The following is a 16371-nucleotide window of genomic DNA, read 5'->3' as shown; positions in this document are numbered from 1 at the left end:
ATTATGCAATGAGTATAATTATTGTTAAAATGTATATTGGAACTTATTATGAGGATGTATCATTGTTAAAATGTATATTTTAGTTTATATTAGAATGTGACATGTTATCCATATAATTTTTATAATAGTGTAAGTTCATTAAATCTTATATTTTTTGTTTATTTATTTATTTTAAATTATAATAAATAAATTATATATTTTAAAATATTAATTATTTTAAATTTTATATTATATATTAAATAATTTAAATTTAGACTAAATAAATTATTTATTAAGCTAATATATATTTTTTATTTAGCTAGTTTATATATTTAAATAACAATAAATAAATCATTTTAAATTATTTACTTTAAAATACTCTTCATTAAAAGTATTTTAAATTATATAAATTATTTATTAATAAACTATTTCTTTAAATTATTTTTAATTTATTTATATATATATATAATGGTCTGTTGATTTAAAAAGTAATTATGAGATGAGTTACTTAGTTTAATAATTCAATGTAAACAATGGATTTCGATAATCCAACCATCAAATCAAAAAAATTTATTAAGTATATCAGTTTTACAAAATTTTATGAAATTTTAAAATTATTTAATACTTTATTAAATAATTTTAAATGAATGTATAATAAGTTTTAAAAAATGAAAGTAAATATTAATTGCTAGCTAAAATAACTACAAATTTTAGATTTATATAAAATTTTATATGTTTGATCATTCATATATTATGCCCACAATCAACTATTGGATGAATAAAATTTATCATTTATATTCAAAATAGTTGATGGAATAACTTATCATATAATTATCCATTAAGTCAACAAATTAAATATATATATATATATATAAATTAAACTCATAAAAATATTTTAAAAGTTGACAATTGTGTAATAAAAAAAAGGATATTTGAATAAAAAATCCTCATAAATGAAGGAGGAAAATGAAGAAGATAATATAAAATATTTTAAACTAACAATACATAAATTAAACTCATAAAAATATTTTAAGTTTTTATGAGACAAATAATTTGAAAGTTAATTATTTAAAGTTGGGAAGCATGAATTTGGATATAACATTTAGACTCATATACATATTATTTATATTTGATGGTAGTTTTGGACCCTCGATCTTAACTAATTTACGAAATTGGTCTCTCGATTTTAAAAGTTGATAGCTTTGGTCTCTCCTTTAGATTTATAAACTAAAAAAATGACGATTTAATATATTTTAAATAATATAACATACTAATTTATGATATAGAACTCATTTAGATGCATTAATTAAATTACAAAATAAAAAAAAAATAAAATTTAAAGTTAAGTTTTTATATGGTATTATTGTGATTTTCACAAATGATAATTATTTTATATAATCATATGCTATCTTATTTAAAACATATTATATCACCATCAAAGTGAGTAACCAAAACTGTGAGATTTTAAAATAACATATTTGTGAAATTGATAAAAATAGAATGACTAAAAATATAATTAAACTTATCATTTAATATCTTAAATTTAAAATTTTAATTTTATTATCATATTAAATTTTAGTAATATATTAAGTTGAAAAAATTTGTCACACTTATGTCTTGAAAAAAATCAACGTAATTTATTTCCAACTACCTAATGCCTCCACGACAAATTTTTTATTTATTTTTTCGAATTAAAAAGGTATAGAATTAACAAACATGCCCACCTGAATTAGTTATTATGTTTGCTTGCAGGAATGACATTTTATGTTTTAAACTATAAGAATGACCTTTTTTTTAATGATTTAATTATATATTATCTTGTAACAAAAAAATTAGCCCATATACATACATAGATCTAATTATTATGGTAATTTATTCACAAATCAATAAAAATTGACCTATGAGAAATTTGTAAGTAGTATTCTTAATTTAACATAAGTAAATTTATAAGTGGTATCTATAATTTGATTTAATTTGCAAGTGGTACTCACAAGGAAATTCATATATAGCAAATTTAATTTGAAATTTTATTAAATAATTTTAAATGAATGTATAATAAATTTTTAAAAAATTATAAATAAATATTGATTGCTAAATAATATAATTACGAATTTTAAATTTATATAAAATTTTGTATACTTGATTATTAATATATTATATCAACAATTATTGATTGGATAAACATAATTTATCTTTTAAATTAAATTATTAAATAGAATAATTCTTTCGAGAGTTCATCGAGTCAACAAATCTACAAAATATATATATCAATGAAAATAAATTAAGTTAGACGGTCATTCAAGTGATTAAAAAAAAATGACAATGGTGTGAATTTCCCCCCTCTACTTACGGTGTATTTGGAGAAAGATAAAACAAATTTAGTTAATAAATTTCACAACTAAATAGGTCCTATTGTTATTAAATTGTTGATTTTTTAAAATATTTTTGTGTCTATCTCTCTAAATATATCATCAATGAAAGAAAAGAAATAGAGAAAATAATATAAAATTTTTTATATTGGCCATGCATAAATTAAACTAAAAAATATTTTAAGTTTTTATGAAAGAAAAATTTGAAGTTATTTAAAGTTGGAAAAATACTTTAAGTGTCACATGAATTTAAATATAAGATTTAGACACATGTTCATAAAAATACATAATATTTAATATCTTAAATTTAAATTTTTATAATCTTAAGTCTAAAAGATCTGTCACACTTATGTCTTGAAAAAAATCAACTTTTATTGTAATATCTTAAGTCTAAAAGATCTGTCACACTTATGTCTTGAAAAAAATCAACGTAAGTCATTTCCAACTAACTGATGCCTCTACTACAAACAATTTTTTTTTTTAATTAAGTGTTATATAATTAGCAAACCACCCCACCTTAATTAGTTTTTATATTTGCTTTAAGGAATGACATTTTATGTTTTAAACTATAAGAATGACCTTTTATTTAATGGTTTAATTGATATATATTATCTATAACAAAAATTTAGCCTATACCTACATAGATCTAATTATGCTACTTTTGAAGAGTTATGGTAATTTATTAATTAACCAATAAAAATTGACTCATGAGAAATTTGTAAATAGTACCTACAATTTAATATAAGTAAATTTAAAAATGATACTTACAAATTAATTAATAAGTGATACCCACAGGTAAATTTATATATAATTATACTATACACGTTAGTTAAAATTTTATTTTCAATTATATAACTAGCTGAAGAGGGAAAATATTATCATGCATCAGTGCGTGTCGTATCACATGTGACATTTTTCCGCATAATAACAAATTAATAAAGTTGCATACAATAATCATAATAATATGCATGAGATGGAGATAGTATATAGAAAATATTTGTTTCACCAAATTAAGGAATAGGGAAGTCGTATAGATTATAGTATAGTAGTAATATTTACATATCACGAAAAGTATGCAAGATAATGAAATCGTAGTCGGCAACAAAATAATGTATATATAATATATTGTGCATTTTTAGCACATTACGGAAGTAGTCATTTATATATATATATATGGGGACAAGATATGCAAATGTGCAGTCACTTTCAGAGCAAGCTGTGACTGTGACTGTTCTGTGATTTACAAAACTTTATAACCATCAAAAGATAGAGATAATAAAATTTCCATATATACGTTGGTAGACCACAAAAAATCTCTGCTTTCTTTATAAGACTAGCTGTCCCTCGATCGGCATGAAACCAATATTTTAAAATTCAACAATATCATTAAACTGTTGAAGATATTACTTTACATTATATCTAATTTACTAATAAAAGTAAAAAACAACAACAACTACTACAAAGACTTTTCTTATTATTTTTGCCTTGATAAAATCGATTAAAGGTTCATCCAATGCTTGTCTTTTCTTATGTTAAGATTTAAAAATAAAATATTTATCTTTTAAAGTTAAATAACATTGGCAGTCTCTTAATTTAATTTCAGGTAATGTTTTAATTCTTTATATTTTTTTTTTCTCGAGTATGTCTTTTATTTTAATTTTAAATAACAATTTAATATTTTATGTTTTAAAATGTTAATAATGCTGTTATTTTTTTTACAAAAATTCAAAAAATCATCAAATTTTTCAAACAAAACTCATAAAATTTATTAACATCTTCAATAAAATACAAATTTAATCGAATTCATAACTTAAATCTTAAAATAAACTCATATTTTTATTCTTTATTTGATGTTGTTGAAGATGAAAATATGAGTGTATTTAAATATTTGAGTTATGAATTTAATAAAATTTACATTATATTGAAGATAATTATTAAATTTATAGATTTTGGTTGAAAATTTTAATGATTTTTTTTAAATTTTTGTATAAAAAAGGATAACATTGTTAAAATTTTATATGAATATATGTCCCTTAATTTACAAAGTTAAATTAAGTTATACCAACATACTTGACCCTAAAGAAAGTTATACCTGCAAACTTTAAAAATGAATATACTCCCAATATTCTTTTCCCAAAATCCACCAAATACAATCCATTTTCTTCATTAACATAATATTATTAACTTTATATATGAACATAATATATTTATATCAATAATATTTAAACACATTTATAAAAAGTAATTTATAATATGCGCATAAACTACTTTGAATTTGTTTCAATAAACACTTTCACCAACAAAAAAAAAAAAAACACACACACACACTTAAACACTTGATTGAACTCCCCAAAACAGTTGGCTGAACAAATATTTAATGCCCTTATTCTATTGCTTTCATTCCATCTTCTCCATTTTGGAACCAAATTAAGCTTTGCTTGATTATGCAATTCAAACAGTAAACGATATGCCGCAATTCCCCCTGCTGCTTATTAATACATCAAGAATCATATGCAATTCTATTCATGCCCTTGTGCAATCATATCATTAGTTACATTACTCAATTTAACAAGAACGCAAGCATCATTTCCTGTGCTTTTCAGAGAAACTAGGATGAAAGTTCATGTACCAAAGTTCAGTGTATAGTAAATTTCAAATGAAAATTGAGATCATTTTCGATTACACCATCAGTCCATATATTGACTAGAATGAAAATTCAAAATTAGATACCATCTCACAGAGAACCTAACAGAATATATATATACACATTCATTCATAGTGAAGACAAGAGTAGAGTAACATTTGTAGACCAAAGAACAACACAAAGTTAACCATCTGAAGGAATAAACATTAATCAAATTCTCCTGTACCTGAATATTGATAGCTATTTCTGTTTATCTTTTTCTATATCAAAATTTCATTCTTTTTGCAGGTCCTTGATCAATTATGGGATCAACAGAAGGTGCTTGCGACTCAGTTGCTTCCTGAGTTTCAGGGCCTTTCTCAGTTTCTGCTGTTGAAGGTGGAACATACCCTTCTGGAAATGGTGGTGGAGGTGGAGCTGGCGGAAGCTACAGAGGCAAGTAAATATTCACTTACAATCAACTATTTGTTTAGAGTCTTAAATGTTGTAAAACTCTAATTGGAACAATATTTAGGTTTAACCTTAGTTTACATTTATCAACAAACTCACAATTACAGCTACTTGTTTAAATTTCTATATTTAGGACTAGGCATGTTGGGCAATACCTCTCATTCCTTGTTACTCAAGGCACATGTTTTAATAAGCTTCTAATAATGTGCTACGTGATTTTTTGAAAAGGAAACAACGGAAACTTGTATATCAACTCACCTTGTGTTGCAAGGATGCAAGAATATGATCCACCCGCTTAAGTTCTTTTATGTCAACTGTCTCTTTACTAGCCGCCTTTGGTTCCGGCAATGTAGTATCGTTTTCAGAATCAACTGACCCAGCTAGAAGAATCACAATTCAGATAATGTGCACAAAATCAATAAAAAACAAAATTGGTTAAAAATTTGGACAAGAACATGGCTTACAGGCAGGCGGAACATAAGACATAATAAGAATTAAACACATGGAAAATCAGACGGCAAAGTAATACTACACTAGCAGTAGTAGCATTTCTCTGTATGCTCACAGACATTACATATGGCTTAAATGAAACATCTGACCTCAACAAAGGTTTTCTAGTAACTCCTGAACAAAAATTTAAGCCTATCCAGCTAACCCTCTTCAATGAGCAAAAGGAGGTAAGCCACAAACACTAGTATTTAACTGTATAAATGCATAATGGCTCACCACAAAAAGACTACATTTCTATAGCTATGCATATTTTAGTAAAAAATACGAACTTTCAAACCCTGTCTAATTTCTATCACATTTCTATGCAGGGTTTAAAAAAGGTTACACCGCCGCAACCTAGGCTGCGATATCAAAGTTTTTGATGTCTCCACAATTGCAACACAAACACAATTAAAATTGCATTTAACCGTGATTCTCAACCGTATCAAGAATCGCAACGCGGTCGCAATTTAAAACCTTGTTTCTATAACAAACATCTTATTTTTCCAAAACAGCAAGAAAAAAAATTGAGCTAACCATATCCTATCTTCTCCAGCTTAGATGCAGCTGTAGTAAAAGCCTTTTGTATATAATAAAGTGCTCTTCCCTACAAGATCAATGGGACAAACAATATTGAACAAAACCACACCAAAAATTGAATTAGAAATAAACAAATTACTTAAAGCAGAACTAGTGAATCACACGAAACTCCTGTGTGGATAAACAACTTAATTAAGTATGTATAACTTTTTTTTTGGACATCATTAAGTACTTATAGCTAACATAAACACTTATCATTTAAATACTTATCTATAAACTATTTCTATAACAAAAGATAAAAGAAAGTCAAACTATTTTCATCAGCTATCTCGGGAGAGTTTATCGGAATAAGATGAAAACAACTTATGACCAATTGATAGCATGTTTTCAGCTTACTTTCATAAGCTCCTCAAGGATAACTTATGAAAATATCTCACAGCTTATATGAAAATAATTTGACTTTATTATATAGAAATAGATTACACATAAGCACTTATACGGTAAGTATTTATGCTAATATAAGTGCTAAATTAAGTTGATTATCCAAACATAGTCTCACAAAACAAGTGTTCATTACAAAACGATAAAATTTGAAAAAGGAATAGTAATAGAGAAATAGAACATACAATTCTAGCAGCAAAAACATTGGATAACTGTGGAGCTTGATAAATTGAACCATCCAAAATGTAATAAGCAAGCATTGGCGTAACTTTATCAGGACTATCCCTTTTCTGCTTCCTCATAATGAAAAGGTGAGGTTCCATAACTTCACTCAACACATACTCTGTTCCCGTCATTTTCCTAAACAAAAACCCTAATCATAGTTAGAGAATGAAAATTGAGATTAATAGTGAAGAATAACAACAATAATAGTTTAAAAGGAGTTACGAGAGTTGAGAGAGATCGAGAGGGTGAAGAGATCGCATTCGGAGTTGTTCGTTGTTTGAAGTCCAATCGTAGAAAGGTGATAAAGCGAAGTAATCGAAAACGAGGTTACGATCGAGTGGGTAACTGTTTAGCCATAATTGATCTCTGAAGCATATACCGGTCATGTCGGTTCCCGGTGGTTGTGCCGTTGGTACTCCTCCTTCCATCATTCCGGCGCCCGGTGCCGCCATCTTTAATTTTGTACTATTCAATATGCAAATTCATCTTCAACATTGTCAATTTTGATCAATTTTCTTTTTTTTTTTTGTTATGAGAAAATTGAAAATTGGGCCGGATAAAATGGTACCCGAACCCAACTATGGCCCAATAATTTTGAACTCATTCTCTTCCTCTTCGTATCAAAGAACCAAAAACAGTGTTCAACGTCAATGCCTAAAGAATGAAAAGAATCATTAGGTTTCATCAATTTTCAACAATATCAATCCAAACATTCCCAAAAAAACACTATCTCCCAATTCCTCACCAAACAATTCCTCAACCAAAAGGACAAGACCTAGATTTCATAAACGTTTTTCACAGTAATATCATCCACTCTCAATGGGAAAAACTCAATCCTTTATCAAACTCACTAACCCCATTCAGAATCAAACACATTCTCTTAAAACTCCAAAACGACCACGTTTTATCTCTTAAATTCTTCAATTGGGTTAATACTCATAACCCTAATTCTCACACCCTTCAAACCCATTCATTCATCCTCCACATTCTCACCAAAAATCGAAACTTTAGAACATCACAATCAATATTCAGTAAAATCATCACTGATTCAAATCTCTTTGAAGCATTGCTTCATTCCTACCGTTTATGCAATTCTTCACCCCTTGTTTTTGATACCCTTTTCAAGACTTTTGCTCATAAAAACAAGCTAAGAAATGCAACTGATACTTTTGTTAAAATGAAGGAATATGGTTTTTTTCCATCTGTTGAGTCTTGCAATGCTTTTCTTAGTTCAATGCTTTACCTTAAAAGACCTGAATTGGTTTTATCATTCTATAAGCAAATGGTTTGTGATTGTATTTCACCTAATGTTTACACTCTCAACATGGTTATTTCTGCTTATTGTAAGTTAGGTGAATTGAATAAAGCTTATGAGGTTTTGGAGAAGATGAAGGATATGGGTTTGTGTCCTAATGTTGTTACTTTTAATGCTTTGATTTCTGGGTATTGTGAAAAGGGTTTGCTTGGTTTGGCTTTAAAGGTTAAAACTTCGACGATGGGGAATAATGGGGTGTGTCCAAATGTTGTTACTTTTAACACTCTTATTAATGGGTTTTGTAAAGAGGGGAAAATGCATGAAGCTAATAGGGTTTTTAGTGAGATGAAGTTGGCTAATGTGGCTCCTAATGTTGTTACTTATAATACTTTGATTAATGGGTTTGGTCAAGTTGGTAATAGTGAAATGGGGATTAGGATTTTTGAGGAGATGGAGAGGAATAAAGTGAAGGCTGATATTTTGACTTATAATGGATTGATTTTGGGATTTTGTAAAGAAGGGAAGACTAAGAAAGCTGCTTATTTGGTTAAGGAGCTTGATAAGCAAAATTTGGTACCAAATGCATCAACTTTTTCAGCTCTTATTTTAGGTCAGTGTGTGAGAAACAATTCGGAACGTGCTTTTCTTGTTTATAGAACCATGGTGAGGAGTGGTTATAGTCCAGATGAGAATACTTTTAGGGTGTTGGTATCTGCTTTCTGTAAGAATGAAGACTTTGATGGAGCTGTGGAAGTCTTGAGGGACATGTTGGACAGATTCATGGCTCTTGATTCTTGTATTTTGTCTGAGGTTTGTAGTGGACTTTGTAGGTGTGGGAGAAAACAGTTGGCATTGATGCTGTGTAGTGAAATTGAAGCCAAGCGTTTATTGCCACAAGGTTTTGACAAAGAAAAAATAGTCATCAATAGTATAGATAATGAGACAAGTAATTGAATTTGTTAGTTAGGTTGATTTTTGCCTATGTGTTGTAGGATTTTTGAAGCTGTCAATTACATGCTTCATTGTAAAGAATGTTTCATTAAATAAATCAACCACAAAAGATATATATACTTTGAGATTGAGCTGTTGTATATGTTACATGCTACTCCATTTTTCATTATCATGATATAGTTATAAGTTATATATTAAGTGTTCGTTTGAAATTGCGGCAGAATTTATCACGTCCTGATGTATTTCTACTGAAAAATTGTCGAAAGCTACAAAATGTAGATTTGCCATTGACATGTGGTTGGTGTGATGCAAAAGGAAAAACAAATACACTAAATCAACTGACAGTCCTCCAACTCAAAGGGTGGCAAGCGCGAGCTATATAGTACAAAATAGTTTGCTATTATTTTACATTGAAATTTTCTTTTTCCAACCAATTGAGAGGAAAGCACAAAACGATCCTGTAAGATTAAAATAGAAACTGATAATGTGTGTATGTTTATTGTTTAATCATAAGAGGGTTCTGCCATTTATCAGTCTTCGCTACCAAGATCTCCCCATCTTACATTGTGCCTTGCAGCAAGGTAGTGTGCTCCAACTGGTCCTCTGCTACCATAAGGATAGAGCTCTGGAGCAATCTTCTTGTTTTCAATTTCTTTTAGCAATGGAGTGAATAGTGCCCAAGCTGCATCAAGTTCATCGCTTCTGATGAACAGCCTTCGTTCGCCTTCAATAGCATCTAAGAGTAACCTCTCATATGCATCTGGTATTTCTCTTGGATACCTTCACACAAATTGCAAGTCAAAAAATTATTTAACACCCTCATGCTTCCACTGAATTAACTAGATTACCGAGTTAACCTTCACAATTAAATTTAGATTAATTTAGCAATAATGTTCGATTGAAAACTTTTACTGTTGAATTCAATTCAGCCAAACTCCATGAAGAACATATCTAGAAGATTTTATACCTTGCTCGGTAAAGCAAATTCAGGTCACTTCTGTCTAATCTCATTCCCAGACCAGGAACTTTGTTGTTGATCTTCAAATATATAGCTTCATCAGGTTGTACACGAAGCACAAGCTCGTTTGTCGCTTTGTCCAGATCAGTTCCAAAGTTTCGCTTGTACAAGTTACCCGGGACGTGTCTGAATTGTACTCGGATTTCTGCACTGATACATTTTTTATGCATGGAGTATTTTGTAATCATGATTCCAAAGAATGCAAATCTAATACAAGAAGTCTCAGATTTCCTAAAGAAAGATGAAATATTTCATACCGTTTAGTATGAAGAGCCTTGCCAGCTTTCATGAGAAAAGGAACCCCGTCCCATCTGGCGTTGTTGATAAAAAGAGCTGCTGCAGCAAATGTCGGAGTAAGACTACCCTTTGGAACAGTTGGATCATCTGTATAAGCAGAATATGATTTACCACCCTTGCTGTGACCCTTATATTGACCAACTACAACATCTTCAAGCTGTATCGGTCTCATTGATCTCAGAACCTTTACCTGAACATAAAGATGATGGCTGAAACCTTTCATTAAGATTATAGGATATTTAGGGTAACTGATTGAAAATAAAATATTATAGGTAAGGTGTACTATATTTTCGAATTTGGGTCAGATCTAACTCAACCACAGAAACAAGCGAGCTCCAAGATTGAGGATTGGTCAGAACAAGGACTAACTTGGTCATTACTCTAGGTGATATGAGATCTCAACGTGCCCCATCATGTCTAAGATTGGGCATCTAAAGTGTGGTTAAATACGGGTGGCCCAATAATACTGATCGAAACACTAAAGATTGCCAGAAGAGATATACCTTTTCATTTCTGATGTCCTCTGCATCCAAGCTGACTGGCGGTTCCATTGCAAACAGTGCTAGTATTTGAAGAAGGTGATTTTGCATTATATCACGAATGATTCCATAGTTATCAAAATAGCTATAAGAAAAGCAAGATTACTGCCTGATTAGTTTGTGAGTTACCATTTCTGATTTCACTGAAACAACATCATGAAACATATATGACAACATGACTCACCCTCCTCTTCCTTCTGTTCCAAAATCTTCAGAAAATATTAGTTGCACATTGCGAATGTGATTCCGGGACCATAGAGGTTCAAAAAGCAGATTCGAAAAACGAAGCACAGAGAGATTCTCCACAAGCTCCTTACCTAAGTAATGGTCAATCCTAGATAGTAATCAAATTTCAGTAATTCCAAACTTTCTTCTTTAGTTTGTAATGAAGAAAACAAAATGAAAAAAAGAAAAAAAAACAAATAAATGAACCTGAATATTTGTTCTTCAGTGAGGTACTGCTTCAAACATCTTGTTAGCTCACTAGATGATTCCGAATCACGGCCGAATGGCTTTTCGACAATAACTCTTGTCCAGCCATTTTTTGAAGAAGCTTTGAGGCTAGCACATCTCACCACATCCACAAATATGTTTGGAGGTATTGACAAATAAAACAACCTGTTTGAAAGTCTTCCACCCTAGAAGAGACCATTACCAAAATGTAACAAAATATGTATCAAGATCAATGCTAAGGAATACACCTGCCATGATTAAAAAAAATGCCTTTCTTTGGTTGATTATAGAACCCTTTTTTGTAACAGCAAGTTTTGATTTACATATTATCATTTGTTCTGTAAAATACATGTTTTTGATGAAGACAAAGACCAAGGAAAGTGATCAAGTTGCAAGCTCAAAAAGAAGTCAAACATCAAAGACAACTATGGTCAAATATGCTAGAAGTTTTATAATGTAAAGGTACATGATGCAATCTAATATTCGTATATTTCAAATGCACATGAGAACCTTTCATTTTAGCATATGCATCAAAAGGATTTTCAAAAAGTAAAAATATATAAATAATGTTTGAAAATAATATTTTTGGCAAAATACATAAATGTATTCGAATACAACATCCTGTATTCGAATACAAAGCAAGTCAGAAGCAAAAATCTCAAAGTTGTATTCGACTACGACTATGTGTAGTCGAATAAAAGTCAGTGGCAAATTTTCACTAATCTGTATTCGACTACACACATGTGTATTCGAATACAAGGTGTAATTTTTGAATATTTTTGAACGTTACAAAGAGGTGCATTCGAATACACACATCCTGTATTCGAATACAACTGGAAGCAATACAATTTTTCAGATCTGGAATGGCTCCAAATCATTGTATTCTTTCATCAAACCTCTTGGATCAATGGCCACGAATCTAAAGAGATGTTTATGGAGTATAAATACTCCACAACTTCAGATCAAACATCAATCAATCCTACAACCAAACCTTGAACAAACTTTCTAAAATGATTTGAGTTTTTCAAAGTTTCACTTTTATATTTCAAGTACAGATTTTACATTTTCATATCATTGGGAAAAGTTCTCTAGTGTACTTGAAATTATATTGGATTGTTATCATTGTACATCACCTATTATATCATATTGATCTAAGTCAAAATCCATATTGCTAAACCATTCAAGTATTGTAAATTGAAGAAAGTGGTGTACTTTCTTCAAGTGTTGTAAATTGAGGAAAGTGGTGTTCTTCTTCAAGTTTTGTAAACTAAGATAGTGGTGTGCTATCTTAGGGTGATTGTTAGGAGTTTGTAAGAAAGGTCCTAGGGTGGGACTTGTACTTATTCTAACAATAGTGGAAAATCTCTTGTGGTGTGCAAGAGGACTGGATGTACCCTTGGTGATAAGGGGAACCAGGATAATATCTGTGTTCTTTATTTTTCTGCCATTTATCTTTTCCATACACTATCTTAAATCAGAAAAATCAAACACTAAATCTCTAAAAACAAGAAAATTTCTAAACACCCTCACTCTTAGGGCACTTCTGTACTTACATGTTCTACAGGCTTTTCACCTTATTCTGAAAGATCTACATATTCCAGCACTTTTTGAAGGAATATTAAATCCAGGGACTACTCTGAGAAAGCAATTATTGTTTAGTGTCAAATTTGTGAAATAAATAGCGTATAAGATCAGATATGGTTTTTTTCTACCATTACCTCTTTCTCTTTCAGCTTGCAATCCAAATCTCGAAAGTTGTCCTCAGAATTGTACAGACCAGAATGGTAAAAGCATCTTTTCAAGAATTGATCCATTTTATCTTCACAGTTTGCCCTACAATTCAAAAAAACTCATCGGTATAAGGGAAAAGTAAGTAAGAAGGTTTTACATTATGCTGTCACAATAACATGAAAAATGAAAATTGATACCAATGAGTCTTAGTGATGACTTAAGAAAAAGGTGAAAGAAGTTTCTTAAATATTTGCCAGTTACCTATTTATTTTTCAAACCTCATACTTTTTTCTCTCTACAACCATGAATAGTTATAAGACATTTTTAGCAAGTTTTGTACAAATACTTGCATACCAAATATCATTGCTACTATAAAATTTACCTCTTGTCAATTCTGCATGTTAAAGTCCGGCTAATCATGTTCCTTAACTCTTCATCGGTCATTTTGCTCCGAGCATATCCAAACACAATAAAATTCTGCATAAAGATAACAACTATAGAACCTCAAACATAATGTTCCAAACATTTAAATCATCTACAAACAACTCATTTAGCTAATGTTCAAGCTTCTGAATGAAAAACTATATACTAAATTAATACAGACCTCAGGTAACCAATCTTCATAAAAAAGAGCAAAGAGTGCTGGAAAAATCTTTTTTTTGGCAAGGTCTCCAGAAGCTCCAACAACAGTTATACTAAGGTTGGATCCTTTGCATTCAGGATCTGACAAGGAAAATGATCCTTCAACTTGTTGAGGTTGGCCATCTTCTTTGGCCAATGAACTTCCAGCAAAACCTGCATAAATATGTGAGTTATATGATATATGACTTTAGCTAAACATTTTATTGTTTTGCTGAAACTACACAATTTCAGACCATTTTACAACTGTCTAGTACGTGATTTGAACTTCATCTCCTGAGGTTATAATGTCAAACTCTTACCACTTAACTGACACTATAGGGACAATGTGATATCAACTAGAAACATAACGTTGTTAGTTTTTTATACAAGGTGAATATGATCTACCATTTAAAGTGGCTAATTGACAAAGATAAAAGAACCCTAAGAAGCCACTAATTCTAACTCTACTAACAAGTTGCAACCAAATTGCCACAACATTTTTTTGGGTACTATCAAGCATCCAAATCCAAGATCTCCTCCAATATTAATTCTTTTAATATGTGATGAATCTGAGATCAAACCTAAGATCACAAGCTCATGATCCCCTTTCACTCACAACATAAAGGTTGTTGAGATCTCTATTACCACATCGCAACTACAATTGCAACACGATCAGAACCGCAATTTAAAACCATAGTCCCAGACAAGTTGACTGTTGAAGGCATATATATAATAATAAAAGCTAAGATCACACTCACCACAAAGCCAATGCATTGAAAAGAGTAAATCAAGGGCAATAGGGGAGCATCCATTGCCACATCAAGTAACAAGGTATGCACACAACACAATCATTTTAATCAAGATAAATTTAACCTTCACAATATCAACAACAACATACAAAAGAAAAAAAAAAGAGAGAAAATCATATAAAGAAATATATAATATAATGTATAGAGAAATAGAAGACACACCATCATCAGAAGAAACAGCATTTAGGGGATGCCCATTTGAGGATTTGAGCTGAAAATGTTTTCTTCTACCCTTGTTTCCATGGTGACTAATGCAAGAAAGCCATAAAGTGGAGCAAGTGAATTTAGTGCAAAGTTGTGGTTCATTCTTAAATGCATAGGATGTGACAATGGTTGAATAAGAACCTAGAACACTTGCCATGCAAATTCTGTCTGAAGAATTCACAACAGAACCATGTGAACTTGATTGAGGAACAACAAAGTACTAAAAATCTAAGACCAGAAACAACAGTTTAGGAATTTAGTTTATATAGTTAATCATTGAAAAAAATATTTATAAAAAATGGATAAATGTTTTTATGAAGGTGACACTATACCAAAATTGCCCTTTGAGTTAGATAAACGTTCAAATCAAATGAAAACAAACGAAGGGGTTAATTTGTAATTTGAAAACACATGACAAATTATCTTGAATGAGAGGCCCGTGTTTTTTCTTTGATATATTTCTTCTGCATTTTCTTTTTTGACAAAAAGTGTAAAAAATAATAGAGTTGACTCTAATCAGTCATAATTTGATATGAGGTATGTATGACTCTTATTTAGAATTCACCATTATTCATTGAGTAAAATTAAGACATTAAGACAATCATTTTTATAACTTGATTTACCAGTAACAATAAATCCCTACTATATATTACTTCAAGATGGTTGTGGATTTCCACAAATATGATTTTTTGCTGACTTGGCGGGGGCATTTTCTAAAAACCCAAAATAAAATAAAAAATGCAAGTTCTAATCAATGTAATAGTTATGACTTCAAGGTGAAAGATAAGAATGGCAATTGCAAGTGATCATAGAAAAGTTTTTAAAAAATTATCAAGTTTAAAATTTATCACGATTCCAGTCCGGTGAAAATTAATCAAAGTTAAAAATAACTATTAATCAAACTGGATGGATGACAATAATATTTTTCTTTTAGTTATAGAAAGAATAGAATAGAGAATTCAAACTGTTATGAAAGTCAGAAAGAGCCTTTATTGCATCTTCAATTCTTGCCTGCACTTTGTAGATTTGATGCACTAGTTTCTCGAATATTAACTCCTCTTATAATTTTCTTACTCTCTTTTGGTGCAACAGAGTGTGAAGTATTTTGTTGCACTACTCAATATCTTTGTTTCTTTTATTTTCATTTAGCAGGAACTACCAAAGACAGAAAGTGGTGAAAATCCAACTAGCGAGCAAATTCTGAACCATGAAGAAATTGTTAATTGAAGTTTTTGCTTCATATAAAGCATAAACTTTGATTCGCAATTATCTTTTTTACCTTATAACATTGAATTGAACTTCTGTAGTTTTCCACATGTGTTCATCTTTTGACAAAGCTTTATTTACTAAGCAAAT

General features: G+C 29.8%; 3 protein-coding genes across 4 annotated transcripts; 1 reads left to right on the top strand and 2 right to left on the bottom strand.

Moving 5' to 3' along the window:
• Positions 1-4974: 4974 nt before the first annotated feature.
• LOC101493904 (mediator of RNA polymerase II transcription subunit 6) lies at positions 4975-7589 on the bottom strand. Of its 2 annotated transcripts, none has more exons than XM_004510271.4 (5): positions 7360-7589; positions 7098-7272; positions 6469-6538; positions 5701-5822; positions 4975-5419 (listed from the first exon to the last, which is right to left on the bottom strand). In XM_004510271.4, the coding sequence occupies exons 1-5, from the start codon at positions 7587-7589 to the stop codon at positions 5258-5260; spliced, it is 759 nt and encodes a 252-aa protein (XP_004510328.1). In that variant the 3' UTR covers positions 4975-5257. The 2 variants fall into 2 exon arrangements, with proteins under 2 accessions (XP_004510328.1, XP_004510329.1); XM_004510272.4 differs by having other exon boundaries at positions 5701-5813.
• Positions 7590-7798: 209 nt separating this feature from the next.
• LOC101493587 (uncharacterized) lies at positions 7799-9468 on the top strand. The gene has a single exon (XM_004510270.4). The coding sequence runs from the start codon at positions 7799-7801 to the stop codon at positions 9344-9346; it is 1548 nt and encodes a 515-aa protein (XP_004510327.1). The 3' UTR covers positions 9347-9468.
• Positions 9469-9647: 179 nt separating this feature from the next.
• LOC101494735 (glucose-6-phosphate 1-dehydrogenase, chloroplastic) lies at positions 9648-15285 on the bottom strand. Its single transcript, XM_004510274.4, has 10 exons — positions 14974-15285; positions 13986-14176; positions 13764-13858; positions 13369-13483; positions 11630-11835; positions 11382-11531; positions 11162-11282; positions 10619-10848; positions 10311-10511; positions 9648-10123 (listed from the first exon to the last, which is right to left on the bottom strand). The coding sequence occupies exons 1-10, from the start codon at positions 15170-15172 to the stop codon at positions 9874-9876; spliced, it is 1758 nt and encodes a 585-aa protein (XP_004510331.1). The 5' UTR covers positions 15173-15285; the 3' UTR covers positions 9648-9873.
• Between the last annotated feature and the right edge of the window lie 1086 nt (positions 15286-16371).

The sequence above is a fragment of the Cicer arietinum genome, chromosome 7 (genome assembly GCF_000331145.2).
Source record: "Cicer arietinum cultivar CDC Frontier isolate Library 1 chromosome 7, Cicar.CDCFrontier_v2.0, whole genome shotgun sequence".
In the NCBI taxonomy this organism is placed as follows: domain Eukaryota; kingdom Viridiplantae; phylum Streptophyta; class Magnoliopsida; order Fabales; family Fabaceae; genus Cicer; species Cicer arietinum.
The sequence above is the reverse complement of the archived record's forward strand: the minus strand, read 5'-3'. Positions and strand labels throughout refer to the sequence as shown.